Source organism: Mustela putorius, unplaced genomic scaffold (assembly GCF_011764305.1).
Source record: "Mustela putorius furo isolate JIRA1106 unplaced genomic scaffold, ASM1176430v1.1 tig00000585_pilon_pilon_pilon, whole genome shotgun sequence".
Taxonomy (NCBI): Eukaryota; Metazoa; Chordata; class Mammalia; order Carnivora; family Mustelidae; genus Mustela; species Mustela putorius.
In genome coordinates this window covers 8861760-8885093 of record NW_025421424.1, presented here as the reverse complement: position 1 = coordinate 8885093, position 23334 = coordinate 8861760, and the positions used below count along the sequence as shown (strand labels likewise).

General features: G+C 49.2%; 2 protein-coding genes across 4 annotated transcripts in view; one reads left to right on the top strand and one right to left on the bottom strand.

Annotated features, from left to right (window-relative positions):
• CTTNBP2NL (CTTNBP2 N-terminal like) overlaps positions 1 to 5120 on the top strand; it is a 49148-nt gene extending 44028 nt beyond the window's left edge. For both annotated transcript variants that reach the window (XM_004769793.3, XM_004769792.3), the window contains one exon: positions 952 to 5120. In XM_004769793.3, the coding sequence (XP_004769850.1) occupies positions 952 to 2442 (1491 nt within the window). In that variant the 3' untranslated portion in view covers positions 2443 to 5120. The remainder of the gene's footprint in view (positions 1 to 951) is intronic.
• The window catches only part of ST7L (suppression of tumorigenicity 7 like), a 119742-nt gene that overhangs the window by 4432 nt on the left and 91976 nt on the right, over positions 1 to 23334 (bottom strand). Inside the window, exon 15 of one of the 2 annotated variants that reach the window (XM_004769785.3) lies at positions 2790 to 3277. The exons of the other annotated variant lie outside the window; for it this stretch is intronic. Coding sequence (XP_004769842.1) covers positions 3269 to 3277 — 9 coding nt within the window. The 3' untranslated portion in view covers positions 2790 to 3268. Of the gene's footprint in view, positions 1 to 2789; positions 3278 to 23334 lie in introns of those variants that run through there. 2 annotated transcript variants of the gene reach the window in all.

Below are 23334 nucleotides of genomic sequence, written 5' to 3'. Positions count from 1 at the left end.
TTTAAAACTTTGATCGTGACTCATGAGACTGGTTTCCTCAACCACTGAGTCTCGTTAATGAGTTTGAAAAACATTGACTAATAGGGTTCCATCAATGCTCTCTCTCTTGCTCAGAGTTTCTGTGCCTTAAATAGGGTGGAAATAATAATTAAAATAGACTGCATTTGTGTAAAAAGTACAGTTTATTTATTTATTATTTAAATAAATTGACACATAATTATTAGTTTCAGAGATAGAGGTCCGTGATTCATCAGTCTTACAACACCCAGTGCTCCTCCTATCACATGTTCCCCACCCCCGACCCCCTCCAGCAACCCTAAGTTTATTTCATTTGGTTAAGAGTCTCTTATGGTTTGTCTCCCTCTCTGGTTTCATCTTGTTTTACTTTTTACCTCAAAAGTACAGTTTAAATGCAACTATTTGTTTGTTTTTAAGACCAGAAAGAATGATGACCAAAACTTGAAAAGTTTTCTTTTCATCACTTAGGCTGATGAGAGCCCTATATTTTATACCTGAAACTCATGGAACACCGCATCAACTCTGCTGGAGTTAAATAAGATGCATAGTTTTGTTTTCCTCAGTATTCATCACAAAACCCTATGTGTGTGGCTTTGTGTTATCAGTCCTGACCGGTTCCGATCTTCTGACACCCCCACCCACCCCCACCCACCCCCGCAGACCTAAAACACAAACAATGGTCCGGATTCCTACCGCTAACAACAGAAGAACTAGAAGCGCATCCTAAATCACCAGAGCAAGAGTAGACCCTAGTGTATACCCCCACGTGTCAGGCGCTCTGGTGCCTCAGAAGCACTTGAGCTGAGCACATGGCCACGAGGCCTCCGTGCGTCAGACGAGAGCCATCCGGGACGCCCCACCTGATAACAGTTTTGCGACCGAGCTCTTTGTTGTCTTGTCCTAATCAAGCTGTCCGGTGGCCTTCTTTTCTAGTTGGAATTTGAGAAGTCCCAAGTGAAAAAGTTTGAGAAAGAGCAGAAGAAGCTGTCCAGTCAGCTGGAGGAGGAGCGCTCCCGACACAAGCAGCTCTCGTCCATGCTGGTGCTCGAGTGCAAGAAAGCCACCAGCAAGGCGGCCGAGGAGGGCCAGAAGGCAGGCGAGCTGAGCCTGAAACTGGAGAAGGAGAAGAGCCGGGTGAGTAAACTGGAGGAAGAACTGGCGGCTGAGAGGAAGCGAGGCTTGCAGACAGAGGCCCAGGTGGAGAAGCAGCTGTCCGAGTTCGACATCGAGCGAGAGCAACTGCGAGCAAAACTGAACCGAGAAGAGAACCGCACCAGAACCCTGAAGGAAGAGATGGAGAGTTTGAAGAAGATAGTGCAGGATCTGGAGGCTTCTCACCAGCACAGCAGCCCTCCTGAGCAAGCGAAGAAGCCGGTGACCATGTCTAAAGGCACGGTGACCGAGCCTCCCGTGCTGGTGTCTGTGTTCTGCCAAACCGAAAGTCTGCAGGCAGAAAGAACCCAGGGGAACAGCGCAGCCAAGGGGACAGCCACTGGGCTGCCTGGTCCCGCCACTCCTACTTATGCGTATGCAAAAGCCAATGGCCATTTTGAGCCCGAGATGCAGACTGCCCGGGAGCCAGGGGCAGGCAGCAGCGTAGAAAACCAAGTGCCTCCACGAGAGAGATCTGTGGGGTCTCTGGGGTCGGCCCAAGAGAAAGCAGTGGAGAATGGCGGGTGTCCTGTGGGAATCGAGACTCCTGGCCCAGCACCTGGTCACCTCCCGTCCAGTGGGGGCTCGCTGTCTCCCAGCAGCACAGCCTCCTCCTCCCTCACATCCTCTCCTTGCTCCTCCCCAGTGCTAACTAAGCGCCTGCTGGGGTCGTCAGCCAGCAGCCCTGGCTACCAGTCATCCTACCAAGTAGGGATCAACCAGCGGTTCCATGCAGCCCGGCACAAATTTCAGTCTCAAGCAGATCAGGACCAACAGGCCAGTGGTGTGCAGAGCCCCCCATCCAGGGACCTGTCTCCCACCCTCATAGATAACTCTGCAGCCAAGCAGCTGGCCCGCAACACCGTCACTCAGGTGCTCTCCAGATTCACCAGCCAGCAAGGGCCGATCAAGCCTGTCTCCCCCAACAGCTCTCCCTTCGGCACAGACTATCGGAATCTGGCCAACACCGCCAGCCCAAGAGGCGACGCCAGCCATTCCCCGACTCCAGGGAAAGTGTCCAGTCCGCTGAGCCCTCTGTCTCCAGGGATCAAGTCCCCCACCATCCCCAGAGCTGAGAGAGGAAACCCTCCACCCATTCCGCCCAAAAAACCTGGCCTCACCCCTTCTCCATCTGCTACCACTCCACTGACCAAAACTCATTCCCAGGCCTCCTCTTTGGCCACCACAGAAGACCTAGCCGTCAGCTGCTCTTCCCCGGCTGTTGTAGCTAATGGCAAGGACGTGGAGATACTCCTGCCTACCAGCAGCTAGTCCCTCTCGGGAGTCTCCACGGCTGACATTCCACCGGATTTCGTCCAAGAGCTCAGAGTCCAACCGTTGAGTCAGATCATGTTATTTATTTTGATAGTAGCTGGAACCATCTGTAGAGTCCATTTAGTGTTTTTCGCCTTTTTGTATTTTTTTAAGTAGAAACTGAGTCCTTCGGATTTTTATGCCTCCCACCTTTGTACTAAAGCTAGAAGGGCACCTCAAAGACGTCTCAAGCTGAGCAGTCACTGTCTCATTGTGATGGAGAAGGCTAACTGAGGACCGGCTGGTGATTTGCTATCTATTTGGGGACTGGAATCACTCAACACTCACGGCGAATTATGCAGAAGTGGTTCATGCAGATTTTTATTCCAGATGAACATGTTTCAAAAGTGCCTGAAATAAGACTGCCACATGAATGTGATTCTGCAGCAAAAACACAGAGTAGATCATTTAATTACAGAAAATGAGATCCTCCGTGAATCCTGAATGTCAAAAACCAACACTGCTTTTAATCCTCTTTTACTGTTTTTAATATAAGCTTTGTGTTCAGAAACCAGGCTGCGTCAGTAGAACGGGAATTGGAAAAAGGTGGATGTGACCTTGCCACCAAGCTAAGCTTTCTAGAGCCCTTGAGAATCCCTCCTGAGCAGGAAGCAGCTGGGGTGCTGATTTTTCTCATACTTCTGAAAAATTAAGTCATTTGCAGTGTCCTGCAGCAGTTCTTGAATAGAATGAAATCACCTCTCCATTCAAAAAATGTCTTCAGGCATCTACTGTTGTGTAAGGAACTTCTGATTCCGATTACTATTACTTGAATAGGAAATGGTTACTTGTTCTGTATAAAAAAAAAAAGGTTTGCAACAGAATGAAATCTTTATTATGTAATCAAAGAGCAATAACTTAAAATTCATTGTCTTTGTAATATATGTCAGAATTATACAGGTTTTACCAAATTGTTACACTTAACTCTTGGAGCTGCCAGCACTTGGTGTCTGTATCTGTGGAACCAAATTAACTTTTCCCTAAATGGAAGTATACATAGATCTGTATAGATACACAGCCTTTTATGTGTCTGACATACACACACTTAAACACATAAATATTAGTGTGATTATATCTTTGAAGTTTGCAATATAGCATAAAGGGCGAGTAGAAATGCACATTAAGATTACTTAACAGAGCAACTCGATGTGCCTGGGACCCGGTCGGTCAAAGGAGGAATCTTGTCCACAGGGATGGGCGGGGCAAGGTGGGAGGAGTTCCAGATCAAGTCAGGTCTTCAGCACCCTAAAACACCAGAGCCAAACTGACCCGTAGCACAGAACTCAACTGGCCATATGAAAAGAATGAAACAGGTCACTCGATCGAGTGCTATAAGTCAGCTGGGGCAGGGGAAGCTGTAGCTAACGGAACTGCCCGAGCCCCCTCTGAAAGGCAAGAGCCAGCTGCTTGTTGCCATGCAACAGTGCTAGACCAGGGTTACCAGCTCCTCAAATTTTTGTGAAATCCAAATTTTCAGAGAAACAGTCTCACTTTTAAATATCAAAACAGACTCAAACACAATTTGAAACTGCTAGTTAAACACTTCTGCAGCTGGGTTTAGCTCACAGATTGCCAAGTTGCAACCTCTTTCATTCTAGAAACTTCTGTCATTGCCATCATTGTGAGTTTGTGAGGACAGACACCTCCCCCCTTTCCAGCGGGTAGTCTAGTACAGCTGACAGTGGCCATAGAATATAATGACGATTCCCGCCCTCCAAACAGGACTGCAGCCCAGCTCAGACAAGGTGGTTACAGGACTTTGTGGCCACAGTGATGGAGAGGCCTTGGTGTCCTCACATACTTTCTCCCTAGCCAACATCTACCCAGCAGCCCTGCCTTCCTGCTGTAATTTAAGTCTATTTCCTCTTAATCCAATATGAATTGATGGGGGACCGGCCGGTGATAGAAATCCATGTATAAATCATAATTGGTGTCTCCAGGGCTTACGGTTTGATTAAGACCAATACATCAAAAATTGAAATGCTCCTTGTGCCCCAGGGTGTCTACCAATTGATGAACGGGGTATCTTTTAAGCTGCCCAAAGCAATCATGCATTAAACTTCATTCCCATGCACGGCCAAATAAAGTGATAAAATAGCTGAACTTCCTGAACAGGAGAGGGGCTACAGTCCCAGAGTGTTATTACCTCTCTTGCTTGAAATGGTAATCTTAAAAGTTGCATTGTGCTATTCCTTTGTTTCGGCATAGATATATATAGAGAGAGAGATACTATGAGGAAGTTTATTTCTTAGGAAGTGCACTGAATAATGTATTTCTTTTACAGTGTAATATGGGGGTGGGGAAATGCAAAAGAAATGTGTATTTTTGCTAGTTGCCTATCTTCTAAGATAAATAAGCACAATACTGCAATGGATCCAGTAATCCAGCTAGGTCTTAGAGATTAGTATTTAAGTTTGCTGTAGATTGTGTGTGTGTGCTAAGTAAAAGTTCCATGACTCACAATTTTGGTACTAACCCACGTTGTGGACGCTAGATGACTAGTCAGCAGATGCTAATGGATGTGCCGCGCATACCACAAGCATTAACTCGTCGTTCTCGTTTGTAAAGCCAAGTGTACCATGCAGAAGTCTTCATCCATTTTTATAGCAGACTACATTAAAACAAGTTAAATCATACTGTCTGGGGAAATCTAGTCTTGTTTGTACAAAGTGAAGGATGTTGCACAACTGGGCCTGTTTTGTAGGGGAAGGAGCAGGTGGTGTGGAGAGAGCGCGTGCCTGGGGCTTTCGAAAACCAAGAGAAGTCTGACTCCAAAAGGAGCCAGGCTCTTGGTTTTCTTGAGAACCTTGGAGCTGTAAGAAGGTTTTGCAATGATCCAGCCTATAATTTTTAAGCTCTGGAGGGGTTTAAAGGGGTTCTGGACCTTCTGAGAATCTAAGACTACATCCCCGGAAAAATGGATATACTGACAGGCAGAATGTGGCTGATGGCTTCCCAAGATCCAAAGACCTTGAAGCCATCCATGATTCATGTACTCATGCTAAAGAACACCTGATCTTGCCCTGCCCACGCATTTTACAAGTGACTAATATATCCCTTATCTCCTAGTCCAGTGCTATGGCGCTACCCTGCTGTAGGCAGACAGAAGCACCTGAAAAATCCTTTGATGTACAAAAGACCTGGAGACAGTGTGGATGTTTACATATGTTACATTTCCACCATTTAAGGCAATTAATGATCATTTCAACAAACACTGGGTATATCTGTTTTCCTGTAAGAGCCTCACTGTCAGCCGTGCTGCCTTGTCTTCCCAGTGAGGGTCCCTCGTGCCTGGCATGGAGTCTCTGTGCCCAGAGTGTCCCTCCTTCCCACGGATAGTCCCGCAGGTCTCTTTGGTTCCAGACCATGTCACCACCCTTCCTACCCTCTTGCATGTGGCCTCTTCTGGAGAATGTTCTACCAGTCTTTGGATCATTTTTTCTGGGCTATTTCTACTGCTGTGGAGGTGATCTAGGTATGTCTGTGGGCCAAAGAGCCTAGGATCCTTGTGCTCCGCCATCTTCCCAGAAGGAGCAATGCTGCCTTGTCAATTAATTTATAAAGTGCTCTTCTGATTCTTGGTCCTCCCAAAAGAACTTCAAATTTCTTGAAATGCTGGCTTCAAAATAGTATCTGTTCTCAAGATCATGAGTCCGAAGTAGGTAATGAGCACAGTTCCACTGCAGTCATTTCAATTTCATTGCTGTAAAACCAGATGAGAAAACTTGAGAGCACCCAGCTGCTAGGGTACCAATGGCCAGTCCATTGGTAAAAGCAGAGGAGAGAGGAGACCGCAGTGGTTCACAAACTTTCCTGTAACCTGGGAACCCCTCCAAAATAAGGCCTCCTGAGGACTGGGCCTAGGGCCGGCTGATGCAGGTGGGCGGAGGCTCACATTTTGAAAGACAGCGCCTCACAGCCCTTACCTTGTTCTTTCGCAAGAACTTGGTCTTTGCCTCTGACCTGCGGAGCTGTCTGAGAATCTTGAAGCCGGTTTGCCGCAACGTCAATGATAGACAACTGAATGGGAAAAGCACTATGGTAGCACACAGGGCTCTTGGTGGGCAGGAAAAAGTTCCTAGAAAGGAGCAAATGTCTTTTCTCCTCCTTCCAAAGCATTTCCCTGGGGTTCTGCAGTATCTCTCTGTGTTTGCATTATGTCTCAGCTGGCTTGTCCTAGTCTTCGGCTGTGGTCAGAGACAGCCGTACCGGAAATCCCCCAAGAACACAGTGCTGTTTCAGGGAGACTGACAGACACCCGTGTGAAGTGCTCTCTCTGAGGGCTTGGGCTGGTGGAAGGAGCTCCCAGGGCACAGCACTCTGCTAAACATTCCCCAACAACTTGTAGGGAAGACCCAGGAAAAGGCAAATAGAGAAAGGACCGTCTTGCAAAAATACTGCATTCCCCTTAAGTGTTCCCTCCTACCCTCAAAATCTCCATAAGCAAAAGAGAAAAATGAACATCAAGCTTTGAAAAGAGGCAGACAAGTCCTTCTGGGACACCTGTGAGTGGCTTACTGCCTTGGAGGGGTATAAAAGCAGCTTGTCTTCTCGTAGTGCGACTGTGCTGCCATTAGATTGGCAAGCATGTTGTGTGGCTCTCCTTAGCGACTGGAAAGTGGAAACGGGAAATTCCTGGGAAGTGTTGCAACAAGACTGGCCTTATCCTTAGGAAGTCAGTCACCTATTTAATTTGACAGAGGAGTCCAACGGACTAACTCCACATGGTAGATTCTTGGGTCCCTTCAGAAATGAAGGATTTAGGAGCATGTCAGGGGCTCAGTCAATTAGGCCATGTCGGCAGGGGAGGGGGTGTTCCCTGCTCAGTAGGGAGTCTGCTTCTCCCTCTCTTTCTGCCCCTCCCTCCATTCATGCTCTCTCTCTCTCAAACAAACAAAATCTTAAGAAAACAAAAAGGTTTTATTTTGCTAGCTGCTGGAAGTGCTGACAGTAACAGCCCAAGGCTACCTACCACTTCTAGGAGTTGCCTGAACTGAAAGAAATGAACTTGACCAAGGTCACCTCTCCTTCAAGAGGGCAGTTCATGTCCAAAGACTGATTGACTTTCAGTATAAAGACCTGGCCCTGGGGTTCCTGGGTGGCTCAGTTGGTTAGGCATCTGCCTTCAGCTCAGGTCATGATGTCAGGGTCCTGGGATCGAGCCCCACATTCTGCTGTCAGCTCAGCGGGGAGCCTGCTTCTCCCTCTCCCACTGCTGCTCACCCTCTACACCCCATCCCTGCTCCTGCTCATGCTCGCTCTCTCAAATTTTTTAAAACCCTGGCCTCCTGTCCCAAATCAAGAGAACTCTGAAGGGTCATGCCCTGCTTCAAAACCCCTGTACGGTTGGCTGAGCTGTTTGTTGGGACGGCTTTCTCCGTTTTTCCTCCCTTCTGTCCCTTCCTATGAACGCCAAGGATACACCCTGGTAAGCCTCTTGATTCCCAGTCTCCTTCTCATACTCTCCTCTGTTCCTTTGGGTCATGATTAAGTCCTCTCAAGGAGGGCAGGCACATTTTCTGAGTATTTATTTGGTGCCAGGGTATCCTCCATGTTATTTCATTCAATCAACACCACTACTACATGAAGCAATGAATCTTTCTTGCCCCACAAGGTAATGAAGGCCGCCTGAAGCCTGGTTAGTTGCCTGCGGTCCTGCAGCAGAGCAGGGCTGGAAGCCGGTGGCACAGCTGGGATTCAAACCTTCACCCGTTTGGACTTCAAATCCACCCTCCTTCCACAGGCCACACGACAGCCAGAACAGTAATGATACGTTTGAGGAGTTAAGAGCATTAGTGTGTTGTCGGTCAAACACCTAAGTAGAATCCACTATTTAGCTATCCTGCTTGTGAGACTCCCAGCAGGAACAGGATACCAAAGGCATGAGGGTTTTGGTGAAGAAAAAGGAGAAAGATGATTTGCCTACACAACGGAGTCCTCAACGGCTGCAGCTAGCAGAAAGCTTAGATACCCTGCATTCTGGCTCTGACCTATTACTGATCAGGAGAATGAGGCCCAGCAAGGTCAGGTGACTTGCCCAAGTTGACGTGTCTCATTAATGGCAGAGCCCAGACCGCCTTCTCAGCCTGCAGCCAACCGTATAGCTCCTCCCTGAGCTGACCTGGACCCAAGAAATCCTAGCCCAGCCCCAGCAGCTCCTTCTGTCGCTCCTTCCTCCTCTCGCCTGCTTCTCTACAATGTCTGGGCTTTGATCTTGTTCACCTGGGCTGCCCCATACCCCCAGCTTTGTCCTCTGCCCATTGTCCTCCGGCTGCCTGCCACACTTGTTGCCACAAAAATCCTGTCCTCGTGTCCCTGGACCGGTTTGACAGCTGAGGTAAGGTGACGAGTGGGGAAGCTGGGAGAGCTTCTGTTCCCAGGCGGTGCCTCCCTCTTCTAGCATCAGCTCTGGGAAACTCTTACGCATTGGGCATGCCTTCCTTGCTCCTCAGGTGTGGACAAGAGGCTGCGGAAGCTGTGAGCATATCTCTCCCCTGTACTTGTGAGTGTGACCTGCCCATGGAGGGGGGACAGCTGAATGCTGAGAGAGAGGGAGACCGTCTTCTCCGGTCCTCCTTCCCCACCTGAACTCCAGACACAAAGCTCTCCCAGGAAGGGCCTCTGGTGTTCCCAAAAGACTTGCCCATCTCGCTTCTGTGCAGTACCCACTCTCCAGCTCCCCCAGGGCACATAACCCCAAGCAAAGCCTTCCAGGACCTGTGGGGCCTCAGAGCAGACACGGTGTCCTCAGGGTAGCAGGGCGGTTTCGAGCAGTGACCACAGCATACAGGCCCCTTCTTCAGCCCTAGCATGTTTTCCTTCCCCTGCGTCTTGGTGAGTCAGCACCATGGGGACACACACAAGGCTCCTATTCAGGGCTCATTTTCCTTCTGCTCTCACTCAGATCTTGGCATCTGCCTCTCCCTCTTTCTCTCTATGTGGGCCTTATTCTGGCCATGGGAAAGCTCTGCTCCCTGCCCTGTACCACTGCGCAGTGCCCAGGCTGCTCCCCCAGCTGCACACGCCCACATTCCTTGTCCTCACCTTCTGCGGGTTCGGGTTCGGCAGTCCCAGCTGGATACGGCCGTAAAGGCGGTAGAACAAAACAGATGTCAAACTGTTATATCCTCCATCGCATATTTTCCATGGGGGTTTGTTGCTGCTGGCTCTGTGCAGGCCCTGAGCCTTACTTACACACACACACACACACACACACACACACACACACACACACACACACACACAGCCTGTCGGCCATCTAGTCACCATGAGTTTATTAAGAACCGACAGGAGTCGGTTTGACACGATCAAGCCTCATGCTAGTGCTAAGGGCCGGAATTTACACTCTGTCGGGAGAACAAGTCTCGCACATGTGACAGCCGGCGCTGGGAAGGACCCAGCAGGTGCCCCCAAGTGAGTAAGAAGTTCAGCAGAGCTGGGCAATCGGTGGGGCTAGAGGCACCGTACTTCACCACGCAGAAGGGAGAAGGATGCGGGTTTGTGATGATAGCGGGGTGTGCACACTGTACGCAGCACGTTGCACACGGCGATGCAAAAGCTAGTTCAGACAAGGGCATTGTCATTCCCTGTGCGGCTTTGCGCAAGTCCCTGAACCTCTGCCTCCAAGTCCCTGAACCTAGCCTCCTGGTCCGCATCAATAAAATGAACCGCAGCCACGCGCTGAGGACTTCGCGAGAATTCGCTGTAATGACGCGGGCAAGCGCCCGGCCCCCAGTGAGTACCCTACGCAAGCCTCGCGGCGGGTGCGGGTAGAGTCGGCGAGTCTCTGGGGGACTCCCCCGCCCCGCGGCTCCCGGCCGCCAGCAGCCCCGCCCTCGGCCGGAAAGCTGAGTCTCTGGCGCCCCCTGGCGTTCGAGTCGCTGTGCTGCTCCGGGCCGGGGTCTGCGGTCAGGAAGGGACCCGCGGCAGAGCGGCGGGCGCCAGCAGGGGTGCGTCCCTCTGTGGGCCCGCGCTCGGCCGCCTCCCGGCTGGGGAAGGTCTCAGCGCGCGGGCGCAGACCTCACGTGCCCCACGGGTGGTGGCCCGAACTAGTGACAGGGGAGAGAAGAACGGAAGCCGCCTCCGCAGGCCGGTTGAGAGCCTTAAAAGCCAGTCCAAGACGGCACCCTCCGTAGGGCACGCGTAAGCCCTCAGCACCCCATAGCTGGTAGCATTCTGTAGCTTCGCGAACACTGACCCGTAATACTATTTTAAAAGGGGGGCACCTGGGTGGCTCAGTGGGTTAAGCCTCTGCCTTCCGCTCAGGTCATGATCTCAGGGTCCTGGGTCCCACATCGGGCTCTCTGCTCAGCGGGGAGCCTGCTTCACCACCCCTGCCTGCCTCTCTGCCTACTTGTGATCTGTCAAATAAATAAGTAAAACTTTTAAAACAAAAACAAAAAAACAGGAAGACACGGCTGTGGCAGAACAGTGAATTCCCCAGGGAGTGGTCACAGAGGCAGTGACACATGTGCTGGTCTTCAAGGAGAGGGAGATGCTTTCAAGAGAAGAAGGGGATGATGGACATCCCAAGGAAGAATAACAATGTTTGGGATGGACTAAGTTACCCCTGGGCATGGTGAGAAGCCTGGGGTGGAAGTGGATCTGCAGAAGAATAGAAGAGGAAAGGGCAGGGTCTGCCCAAGGAAGGAATTTGGACTCTGGTCTGCTGAGCCACAGGGAGCCTGAACTGAGGCACCAGGAGCAGAAACAGTTATACCATGAAGCTAATGAAGTTTCAGTTTCCCAGCCCTGAGGAGCCCAGGAAATGTGTTCACATGGTCATATGTCATCACAAAATTTTCACAAGGAAGATAACTGCAATCAGTTAAGACTGCTGTCTCTCTGGGCATCTGGGTGGCTAAGTTGCTTAAGTGCCTGCCTTGGGCTCTAGTCATAATCTTTGGGTCCTGGGAGGGAGCCCCATATCAGCCTCCCTGCTCAGCTGTGAGTCTTTCTTCCTCTCCCTCTGCCCTGCCTCCTGCTTGTGTACTCTCTTGTTCTCTCTCCCTGTCTCTCTCAAATAAATAAAATCTTAAAAAAAAAAAAAAAAAAAAAGATTGCTGTCTCTCTCCATTCTGACTTCTCCTACATCGTATTTTCCCCCATGTGGGTGACCTTGGAATAGTGGCCACAAACATTTTTGGAATTCAGTGAAAGGGGACTAATTTTGAGTGAAATATATTTATGTGGTTTGCAGTCACTTCCATGTATAGTTTTTGCTAGCTATCCCGGTGTAAGAATGGCTTCCAGGAATGCTCCCATTCCTCATCAAAATACCTCACTTTGCATGATGTGAAGAAGTAGCACTGAAGGTTGTATGGCTGATCTACGAAAAACCTACAGCGAATATCATTATCAATGGGGAAAAACTGAGAGGTTTCCCCCTAAGATCAGGAACATGGCAGGGATGTCCATTATCACCACTGCTAGTCAACATAGTACTAGAAGTCCTAGCCTCAGCAATCAGACAACAGAAAGAAATAAAAGGCATCTGATGGGCGCCTGGGTGGCTCAGTGGGTTAAGCCACTGCCTTCGGCTCAGGTCATGATCTCAGGGTCCTGGGATCAAGTCCCACATCGGGCTCTCTGCTCAGCAGGGAGCCTGCTTCCTCCTCTCTCTCTCTGCCTGCCTCTCTGCCTACTTGTGGTCTCTCTCTGTCAAATAAATAAATAAATAAAATCTTTAAAAAAAAAAAAAAAAAAAAAAAAAGGCATCTGAATTGGCAAAGAAGTCAAACTCTCGCTCTTTGCAGATGATATGACACTTAATGTGAAAAACCCAAAAGACTCCACTCCAAATCCACTAGCACTCATACAGGAATTCAGTAAAGTGTCAGGATAGAAAATCAATGCACAGAAATCAGTTGCATTTCTACACCAACAGCAAGACAGAAGAAAGAGAAATTAAGGAGTCAGTCCCATTTACAATTGAACCCAAAACCACAAGAGACCTAGGAATAAACCTAACCAAAGAGGCAAAGAATCTGTACTCAGAAAACTATAAAGTGCTCATGAAAGAAATTGAGGAAGACACAAGGGGTATATTTCTCAGCAGAAACCTTGCAGACTGAAGAAGAGTGAGATTATATAGTCAAAATACTAAAAGAACAAAACAGCCAACCAAGAGTACTTTAGCCAGCAAAGCTGTCATTCAGAGACAAAAGAGATAAGACTTTCCTAAACAGACAAAAGCTGAGGGAATTTATTATGACTAGATTGGCCTTACAAGAAACAATAAAGGGAGCTTTTTAAGCTGAAATGAAAGAATGTTAATTAGTAACACAAAAAACATGAAAGTATAAAACTGACTGATAAAACTAAGTATATAGTCAAGTTCAAAATACTCTGTTGTAATGGTGGCATATAAATCAATTAACTCTAGTATAAAGGTTAAAAGACATAGTATTAAAAATAACTATAGGGGCGCCTGGGTGACTCAGTGGGTTGGTGCCTCTGCCTTCGGCTCAGGTCATGATCCCCGGGGTCCTGGGATTAAGCCCCGCATCGGGCTCTCTGCTCAGCAGGAAGCCTGCTTCCTCCTCTCTCTCTGCCTGCTTCTCTGCCTACTTATGATCTCTGTCTGTCAAATAAATAAAATCTTTTAAAAAATTAATAACTATATTAATTTTTAAATGGATACATAAAAAGATGTAAATTGTGACACTGAAAACATAAAATGAAGGGGGAATAAAAGAGTAGAATTTTTCTAGGGCACCTCTGTGGCTCAGTTGGTCAAGCATCCAAGATCAGGTCATGATCAGGTCATGATTTCAGAGTCATGAGACTGAGCCCTGTGTCAGGCTCTGCGTCAGCGTGGAGTCTGCTTGGGATTCTGTCTCTGCCCCTCCCTCGGTCCCACCCCATGTGCTCTCTCTCTCTCAAATAAATGAATTTTCTTTAAAGGAGAATTTTTCTATGTGAACAAAGTTATCAGTTTAAAATAGACTGTTATAATTATATGTTTTATGTAAGGCTCACAGTAATAAAGCAAAACCTACAGTAGATTCGTAAAACATAAAGCACATACCACTGTAATTATCAAATCACAAAGGAAGACATCAAGAGAGGATAAAATAAAGGCCAGAAACAATGAACAAGATGGCAATAAGTAGTCCCTACCCATTGATAATTTCTCTAAGTTACTCTAAATCAATTTAATTAATTAATTGATTGATTAAAATTACTTTAAATGAAATTGTAAATGTACTAAATACTCGAATTAAAAGACAGAGTGGCTGGAACAACAAAAACCCAAGACCCAACTATGTGCTGCCTTCAAGAGATTTATTTCAGCTTTAAGGACATACATTGGCAGCAAGTAAAAGGATGGACTAAGATATTCTATGCAAATGGAAACAGAGGTCAGGGATGACTACGCTTTTATCAGAAAAAAATGGACTTTAAGTGAAAAGCTGTAACAAGAGACAAAGAAGGTCATTATATAATGATAAAGGTATCAGTTCGTCAAGAGGATATAACAATTATATATGCACCCAACATCAAAGTGTCTTAAACATATTGCGACACAAGGGAGGCTCAGTCAGCTAAGTGTCTGCCTTCAGCTCAGGTCATGATCTCTCTGAGCAGAGAGCCCGATCTCTCTCAGATCATGGCCCTGAGATCGAGCCCCATATCAGCCTCCCTGATCGACAAGGAGTTGGCTTCTCTTTCTGTCTTTGCCCTGCCCCCACTCGTGCGAGTGCTCACTCTCCTCTCTCTCTCCCTCCCTCCCTCTCTCAAATGTTTTTTTTTTAAGATTTTATTTATTTATTTATTTGACAGAGAGAGAGAGATCACAAGTAGACAGTGAGGCAGGCAGAGGGAAAGGGGGAAGCAGGCTCCCTGCCAAGCAGAGAGCCTGATGCGGGGCTCGATCCCAGGACCCTGAGATCATGTCCTAAGCGGAAGGCAGAGGCTTAACCCACTGAGCCACCCAGGTGCCCCTCAAATAATTTTTTTTTAAAAGAAGTGTCTAAATATATTAAGCGAATATCAACAGATCTGAAAGCAGAAATAGACAACAATGCAATATTGGAAGATGAATTCAGTGCCCCACTTACAATAATGAATGGATCATCCAGACAGAAAATTGATCAGGAAATATAGGATTTGAAGTACAATTTAGGCCAAACGGACCTAACAGATACATACATAGGATCCCATCCAACAGCAGCAGAAATGCCCACTCTTCTCAAGTGCACAAAGAACACTGTCCAGGATAAATCATGTGTTAGATCACAGAACAAGTCTTTTTTTTTTTTTTTAAAGATTTTATTTATTTATTTGACAGAGAGAAATCACAAGTAGTCGGAGAGGCAGGCAGAGAGAGAGAGAGAGGGTAGCAGGCTCCCTGCTGAGCAGAGAGCCCGATGCGGGACTCGATCCCAGGACCCCGAGATCATGACCTGAGCTGAAGGCAGCGGCTTAACCCATTGAGCCACCCAGGCGCCCCCACAGAACAAGTCTTAACAAATTTAAAGTTGAATCTTACCAAGGATCTTTGCAGCCCACAATGGTACAGAGCAAGAAGAAAACTGGAAAATTCACAGATATGTGGCAATTAAACAACAGTCTCCTGATCAATAAACAAATCAAAGAAGAAATCAAGAGGGAAATCAAAAAATATTATGAGACAAAAGAAAGTTGAAATGCAACATAACAATATAGTATTCAGCAAAAGCAGTTTGAAGAGCAAAGTTTATCATAATAATTCCCTACATTAAGAAAAAAAAAAAAAGAAAGCTCTCAAATAAACAACCTAACTTTATACCTGAAGGAACTAGAAGAAGAAAAAGAGAAAACTAAGCACAAGGTTAGCAGAAATAAATGAAATACACATTACAAACACAAAAGAGGTCAGCAAAACTTTTTTTTTTTTAAGATAAAGTTGACCAATCTTTAGCTCGCCTAATGGAAAAAGAAAAAGAAAAGACTCAAATAAATAAAATTAGAAATAAAAGAGGAGACATTACAGGGGATAACACAGAAACACAAGGGATCAAAAGATAATTGTGAACAATTACATACCAGGAAATTGGATAGCCTATAAACAATGGATATATGCTTAGAAACACACATCCCACCAAGACTGAATCATGAAGAAACAGAAAATCTGAATAGATCTGTAACTAATAAGGAGGTTGAATCAGCAATCAAAAATCTCCCAACAGGGGTGTCTGGGGGGTTCAGTGGGTTAAAGCCTCTGCCTTCATCTCAGGTCATGATCCCAGGGTCTTGAGATCAAGCCCCATGTGGGGCTTTCTGCTTAGCGGGAATCCTGCTTCCTCTCTCTCTCTCTCTCTCTCTCTGCTTGCCTCTCTGCCTACTTATGATCTCCGTCTGTCAAATAAATAAATAAATAAATAAATAAAATCTTTAAAAACCAAAAAAAAATCTCCCAACAAAAAAAAGCCGAGGACAAGACAGCTTCACTATTGAATTCAACCACTTAAGGAATTAATGCCAGTCCTTCTCAACTCTTCAAAAAAAAAACTGATGAGGAAGAAACACCTTCCAAATTCATTTTACAAGGTTACTATTATCCTGATACCAAAGCCAGGCAAGGACACTACCAAAAAAAAAAAAAATTATAAAAAGGAAATTATGGGCCAATATTCCTGATGAATATAGATGCAAAAATCCTCAACAAAATATCAGCAATCTGAATTCAACAGCACAATAAAAGGATCATATAAGGGGCACCTGGGCGGTTCAGTCTGTTAAGTGTCTGCCTTCCAATGAGGTGATGATCCCAGGGTCCTGGGTTTGAGCTGGGCAGCAGTTTCCCTGTTCAGCGGGAAGTCTGCTCGTGCTCAGTGTCTCTCTCTCTCTCTCTAATAAATAAATTAGAAATATATAATAAATTAGAAATATATATATATTTATATAAATAAATAATAAATAAATAAACCTTTAAAAAAAAGAAGAAAAGAAAAGGATAATATATCATGGCCAAGTAGAATTTATCCCTAGGTTGCAAGGATGATTCAACAGGTATCAGTCAATCTCATGATTACAGGGGGGTTATGGGGAGGAAAACCACAGAGGTCAAGTGTCTTTCTTGTTCATCACATCATATCCAGGGTACATACCATCAACATGACTTATCACTGTTGATGTTGACTTTGATAAGCTGACTGAGGTCTGTGGGCTTCTGCACTGTTAAGTAACTCCCTGCCTTGTCCACTCTCCCCTTTTCTGTTCTGTACTCTTGTAAGGAAGTCACAACCTGGAGCCCACACTTAAGAAGTAGCTACATAAATTATTTGGGCTTCAGCATGGGAGATTCGCCCCCCCCTTTGTATTTACTTACTTATCTTTTCATGTCAGTACATATACATGCATATTTATTTATACCTTGGGTTATAATCCAAAACTATTCTGTGGCTCCCGTGGTCCAGCTTTGGCCACTGGGATCACCCTCGGATGACTCCTATGTTCCTCATAATATTCTCTTAAGATTTTATTTATTTATTTGAGGGGAAGGGAGAGCACACAAGCAGGGGAGGGACAGAGTGAGAGGGATAAGCAGACACCCCGCTGAGCAGGGAGCCCCAGGAGCAGGAAGCGGGTGGTGGGACCTTGGGATGATGACCCTAGCTGAAGGCAGACGCTTAACCGACTGAGCCACCCAGGCGCCCCTCCTTGTAATTTTTCATATGGATGGCTATAACGCTCATAAATAAAAGGACTTTGGGATCCTTGATAAATTTCAGTGTAAAGGCGATCTGAAACCAAAAAGTTTGAGAACTGGAGCTCTAAGGGACCCCCTACTTGAACCCAAACAGCACGTGTGGGCGTGGTTCTTCAGGAAGGGGCTGCAGACAGCGGAGGAGCAAAGGAAACCGCACACCCACACGCAGGGGGACACGCACTTCTCCGTGCCACGCGCTAGGTCCTGGAGTTTTCTCGTGGTCCCCACGCAGACGCATCTCACCCTGCCGTACCTTTCCAGGAGAGGCCACTGGGGGGCGCGCGGCCCACAGAGTGAGTTACTCACCAGCGAGTGCGGAAGGGACAGAAGTTTTGGCTGGCTCCGCGCTTTCCTCCGCGGAGCCCGGCCCCGGCCTGGCCTTGACGATCTCACTGTCTGCAGGCTCAGCCGGCTCGCCCTCCCGGGCCACATCCGGCGTGCCAGTGTGGCGGCCGGGGACAGCAGCGCTCCCGCGGCAGTGGCGGGGCGCGCGAGAGGCCGCCGGGTTCTGCAGTTCTCGGAAGGGCGCCCCGGGGCCTTCCACCGGCCCGTTTCTGCTGAAAGCCGCCGGACAGCTCCCGGGGCCGGCCCCCCTCCCGCCCTTTCGTCTCCGGCCGGCTAGCTGGGCCAGCCGACCCTTCCTTCTGCGGGCGCACGGCAGACAGAGATAACCGGCTGCAGCTGGAGACCCGGCTAATTGATACAATAAGTTCTATAATTGCCTCGAAAATAAGGTAATGATTTGGCTGAGGGAATGCTTTGATCTTATCAGCCAAGAAAGACCTCTCCAAATGAAAGTTCAGGGGGGCTGGAGGCCTCCAACTCAGAGTGCGAAGCTGGGACAGCCTACCCTCCCACCCTACCACCACCCCTGCACCCCATGTCCCCTGGGCCTTGAGTCACACTCCAGGCTTTCCAGGCTTTTCAAGAAGGGATGGAAGCACCCTTTTCCTAGACTGCAGAATAATATTCGCACATATGCCATTGGTTATGTATGGAGAAGGGGTGAGTTCTGGGAATGATTTCTCCAGCCCTAGAGATGCTGTAGAAACGGAGATGGGGCAGGGTCGGGGGCAGACTGGGATTCTGAAAACCCTGATTCGGCTCAAGCCTGATGAGGTTTCTTATACAGTGAGGGCTGATGATTTGGGCCTTTCAGGCAGGAAGGGGTACCAGAGGGAGGAGAACCTTGGTCTTGCCTTCTCCGAGAATCTGCACACACACACACACACACACACACACACACACAGTGCGCTGTGGGTGTCCCTGCCTGGCAGAGGCCCCAGCACAAAGAGGATTAGAGAGATGAGCTAATCTGGTTTGTATGCCAGACATGGCCCCAGAAAGGGACCTTGTCTACCCTGATGTTTAAGGAGGTGAAGGAGTGAGGAGTCCTCCTTTTGGGGCCTGCTGGCTGACAGTATCAGAGCCTCCTTCCCACTGGGGTTCCGGAGGATGTGGAGTCCTGGCTCTAGAAGCAAATCTTAGGGAAGAGAAAGCAGAGGCCTTGGAGAATTGGGTGGGCTTTGCTACAAGAAACCAGAGAGATAAAGACAGAAATTGGCCCCCACAGAGGGAACTAGGTGTCCGCCCTCCTTGTTTTGCCAGTGAGGAAACTGAGGCCAGGAGTGCAAAAGTGACCTTTAGAGGATGGAAATTGTGCATGGCTAAGTGGAGGGGGAAACTCCAGTTTTCTAATTTCTTTCAGTCCAGTGCACACACTCTTCACTGTCTCAGGGCCTGCCGAGGCAAGTGTGGGACAGAGAGCAGGAGAAAGGAGCAGAGACAAAGAGAAACAAAGAGACACGGGATTGGGAAGCAAGAATAGAGAGGGAACACAGTCCGGTACAGAGAGTCAAAAAAGACATGGAGAGTGAAAGAAAGATGAGAGAGAGAGATAGTCAATATAGATTCATAAAGACAAGGAAAGGTGAAGAGAGGGTCAGACAGTGGACGAAAGGCCAGCAGACACAGACACACAGAGAGACAAAGGAAGACAGAGAAACAAACACAAAAGATAGGAATGGACACAGCATGATAGTAATATGAGCCAGACAGAGACAGACCTAGAGAGACAGAGAGAGGACATGGAGAGAGCAAGAGCCAGAGCGAACTGAGGGAGGCAGAGTGGGAGGGAGGCAGATCGAATGGGCTCTGCAGATTTGTGACCACTGGAAGCAAATCTCACTTCCAGAACATTCTAGGGCCCAGAGCAGGTGGTGGGGAGAGAAAGAGAGTTCAATGTTTAGACTATTTGATACAGGCAGATTGGGAGAAGGTGGCTGGGGGCAAAGTGGGAACCTCTCTCCCTTGGGGTTAGGCTGGTCAGTGACCACCCAGAATCCCAGCAGCACACCCACTGGCCTCACACAGAACCTGGGCCACCCGCCCGGGATGGCTGTGAGCCCGCCTACCGCCTGGCTCCAGTCTGATTACAGCCCAAGTGCTAAAGGGCTCCAGACCCCCTTGCCCCGCCCCCATGGTTCCCCCTCCCTATCCCTTCTCCCTTAGCTATTTTCCTTTCTCCCAAGCCCCTTGGGGGAAGAATCTACTCTCCTGTTTGGCCACTGGCTGGGAGGAAGAGGGTCCCTGTCTCTGCCTCTGCCCCACTGAGCCCCCTTCCCTGATTTGGGTTGGATCCTCCTTCCCTCCAAAGTTCTCTTGGCCTGGCCTCTTGGAGACACGCTCCGTGCCTCGCCTGGGAGCTCATAAATACCAAGGAGGGGCCAGTCAGGCTGTGTACAAAGTGTAGATTCCCTGCTCTACTCCCCTTAAAAGCCCCCGAGTTCTTCCCAAGCTCTTTCCTCTTCCCTAGACACCTACATGGGGTGGCCAGGGCGGGAGAAATGGGGTGGGGGCATGAGGGGCTTGTGTGAACCTGGCCCCATTTCAAATAAGACTTGCCTCCGTCTGCAAAGAAACCTCAGGAAAGGCGTCTCAGGGCCCCTTGTGCAAGCAGCAGGCTCAGGAATTCCTTGACTCCCATCCAAACCTCCCCCCAGCCCCTTCTCAGCCTTTCTCTCTGCTCATTACCGTCCACACCACCTCCCACCCACCAGGAAAGAGAGAAGGTCATCACCAAAGGGGCCCAGGGAAGGGGGGAGTGGCCTCCTGGGGGGGTCAACCTGGGTAGAGTAAGAGCTGTTTACCCACACCACCTGAGCTCCCCTTAGCTCATCTCCACTCCCATCTAAGGGCCAGTAAAAACTCGGAATCAGTCAGCCCCACACAGCTGAGAAGAAAGCGAAAGTAGTCCTCTTGGGGGAGCAGAGTATGAGGTTAGACATCTCCAGTGAGGGGAGACCCGTCTCCCTTGGGCAGCCACTTGTGAGAAGGCAGGGGGCTATGGTGCCACCTTGAGGAAGAAGGGAGAACTTGGCTCTGCGGGCTGGGTGGAAGGTGCCCACCTGGAGGCCCCAGGGAATCCAGAGGCCTCGAGGGGGCAGAGCCGCGGGGGGGGGGGGGGTGTCTGGAATTCTTCCTCCCGTCTCTGCTGACGTTGCCCACTAAATCCACAATATACAGCCCTGAACAGCAGGGTTCAGTGTGCTGCTCCTCAGGGGGCTTTATTGTATTTGCCTGAAAACGTCCTGGGAGTAAGACCCTGTCTCTCCTTCTGTGTCATTTAGGATGCTCTGGCCAGTGAGAGGCATACAGCAGGTGCTCAGTAAGTGCCAACCTGACTCCATGCAGTGCCCTCCAGACCAGAACTTGACTCCCAAATCGGTGATTCCCCGCCTCCCCTAATTAGGGTGGGGTGGGGGTAGGGGGTGGGAGGGAGGGAGGGGCAGGTCAGGCCCTAGCCTGAGTCTCTGGCCTTGACCCTCTGGCTTGAAGTTGGCAGCGGGCTCTCGCGTGAGCTGCTGAGCTCTACAGTGGTGTCTAGGACCTTGAGACTGGAAGTTTGTTTTGAGATCTGAAGTCCAAAGTGGCAGATCCCAGAAAACCTCTTCTTTGGCTCTGTATTTGTTCTCTAGTTAAGTGGTTGAGTGCAGCTCTTGCACTCAGCTGGCTCCTGCAGCCTGGGGTTCCTCTTGGGGAACTGGGGGCTCAGATGGGAGGGGAAGAAGAAGAGGCAGGAGCAGCGCTGCATTTGGCTTGTCCACTCTAGAGCAGAGGTAGCCGGTAAGCCCCGGGGGAGAAAGTCTTGTCCCCTCACCCACTGTCCTTGCTCTTGGAGCTGCTGATGTTTCTGGGGGGCCCCCTTCCCTCAGCAACATGCTTCAATAGCTGAGCATCTATGTTGTGCCAAGACACGGTCCCACTTGACTGTGAAGACAGCTGAAGCCAAAGAAGGGGCCTCAGAAGTGAGTCTGGGGCCCACGTGGGTGAGTCCATGCACGGTTAGGGCCGATGTGATCATCTCCAGCCCACCCCGCAACCTCGGGCCCATATGTAGAAATAAACACAGGGCCAGAGTCACACCCAGGCCTAAACACACAGGGGAGTCTGGGAGAGGCTGCCAGAGCCTGCAGACCTTGTAGACCGCTGCCCAGCATCAGGGTGGGGCTGGGCCGGGAGAGGTGAATCAGTGGTTCAAGGGAAGGGTCCCAGCCAGGAATGAGACTGGGCCCACTCCTCTCTCACCTGCCCCTCTCAAGGATCCTCAGCAGAGAGTCTGACAGGAGAGCCAAATGGAGCCTCCCAGACTGAGAGGAAGGAGAGGAGGGGAGGGAAGGGTCAGCTGGTTGGCAGGAGGGAGGTGTATGGCTGCATGCCAACCCTGCTTGGTCTTTGTATTCAATCCTCTCCCATTCTTATGCAACTCCAGTCCATCCCCTACGTTCAAGCCCTATCCCCCACCCTGCAGGACATAGACCACCCTGGCTACCTAGCTGAATTCCTCCTCTCCAACCCTGGTCCTTGACACCAGCTGGCTGGCCCCCTGACTGAGTTTTTGCACATCAGCCCACACCCACTGTGGGGTCTCTAGGTTGGTTGTTCCCTGTGGTGGGAATACTCTTCACCAAGAATCTGCCTGGCATATTCCCAGCCTCAAGTCTTTGCTTGAAGGTAGCCTTCATGGGCCTACCTTGGTCATCCTAGTTACAACTCCGTTTTCCCCACTGTACTTAGCCATTCTGACATACTAGATGTTACCTATGATGTCTACTATGTTGTCCATCTTCCCTCCATAGAACGTAAGCTCCATGAGGGCAGAAATTACTTTGTTTTGCTCTGTTCACTGATGCATCCTTGGTGCCTAGCACAGTCTGGAACGTGGTAAGCAGTAAATAAGTATTTGCTTAGTTAATGAATACACTGCCTCCTGCCACAGAAGGTGAGGTTAAAGGAGTGAGAGGTGGGAGAGGGGATAAAGGTCCTTCTGAGCCCTTCTCTCCCACATCTGCCTCTGGATGTCTGCAGCATCTCTGAAGCCAGCTGCGCCCTGTCCACTCACACTCTGGCGTCTCTAACATCCCCCTTTGGACACCCCCCCCACCCCCAACCAAGAACTGGCAGTGAGTTTGGTGTGGAGGAGGGTGGGCAGTTTCCAGAGCATTGTTTACACCAAGGCTTTAGAGTTTAGATAAATCGCGGGGAGAGGCACGAAAGACACCTGGGAATGAGGGGCTAGGCAGGAGAAACTGAGGCTGGAGAAGTGGTCAGGGCCATTCCCCAGGAAACTCTCCAAGTTGTAAGCCCAGGGTTTTAAAAACTTTTTTTTTTACATCTTGGTGAGGGCTACTCGGACCCCAAATGTCTTACCAGCCTGCCTGATGAGTGCGGGGAGAGAAGAGCAGTGTCACTTTCAGCAGTCGGGGCTTTACTACGCCCCGGGGCGGTGTGCAGGGGATAGGTGGCGGAGGGGGTGTGGGGAAGGAGGAAGGATGGTAAGGCGAAGAGGAGAAATGGCTCCGGGGCTTCCACTCTCTCAGCAGGACCCCCACCCTGGCCTCTGGTTCGGGGAAAGCCGCCCAGCTGTTTCTGATTCTTCCATACTTGCAGCCCCGCCCGAGGGGGTGCGGGCGGTTGGGGAAAGGGGATCGAGGCGCCGGGGGATCCGGGAGAGACTGATCCCTGCAGAGGCCGGATGGTAAAGTGCGGGGAGTCCCTGCCGTATCCGCAGGTGTGCCCCCTCTGCTTCCGTCTTCGATTCGTCCACAGGACAGAGGGAAGCATCGGGGCCGGGCAGGCGGGTGAGAGCCATGTCT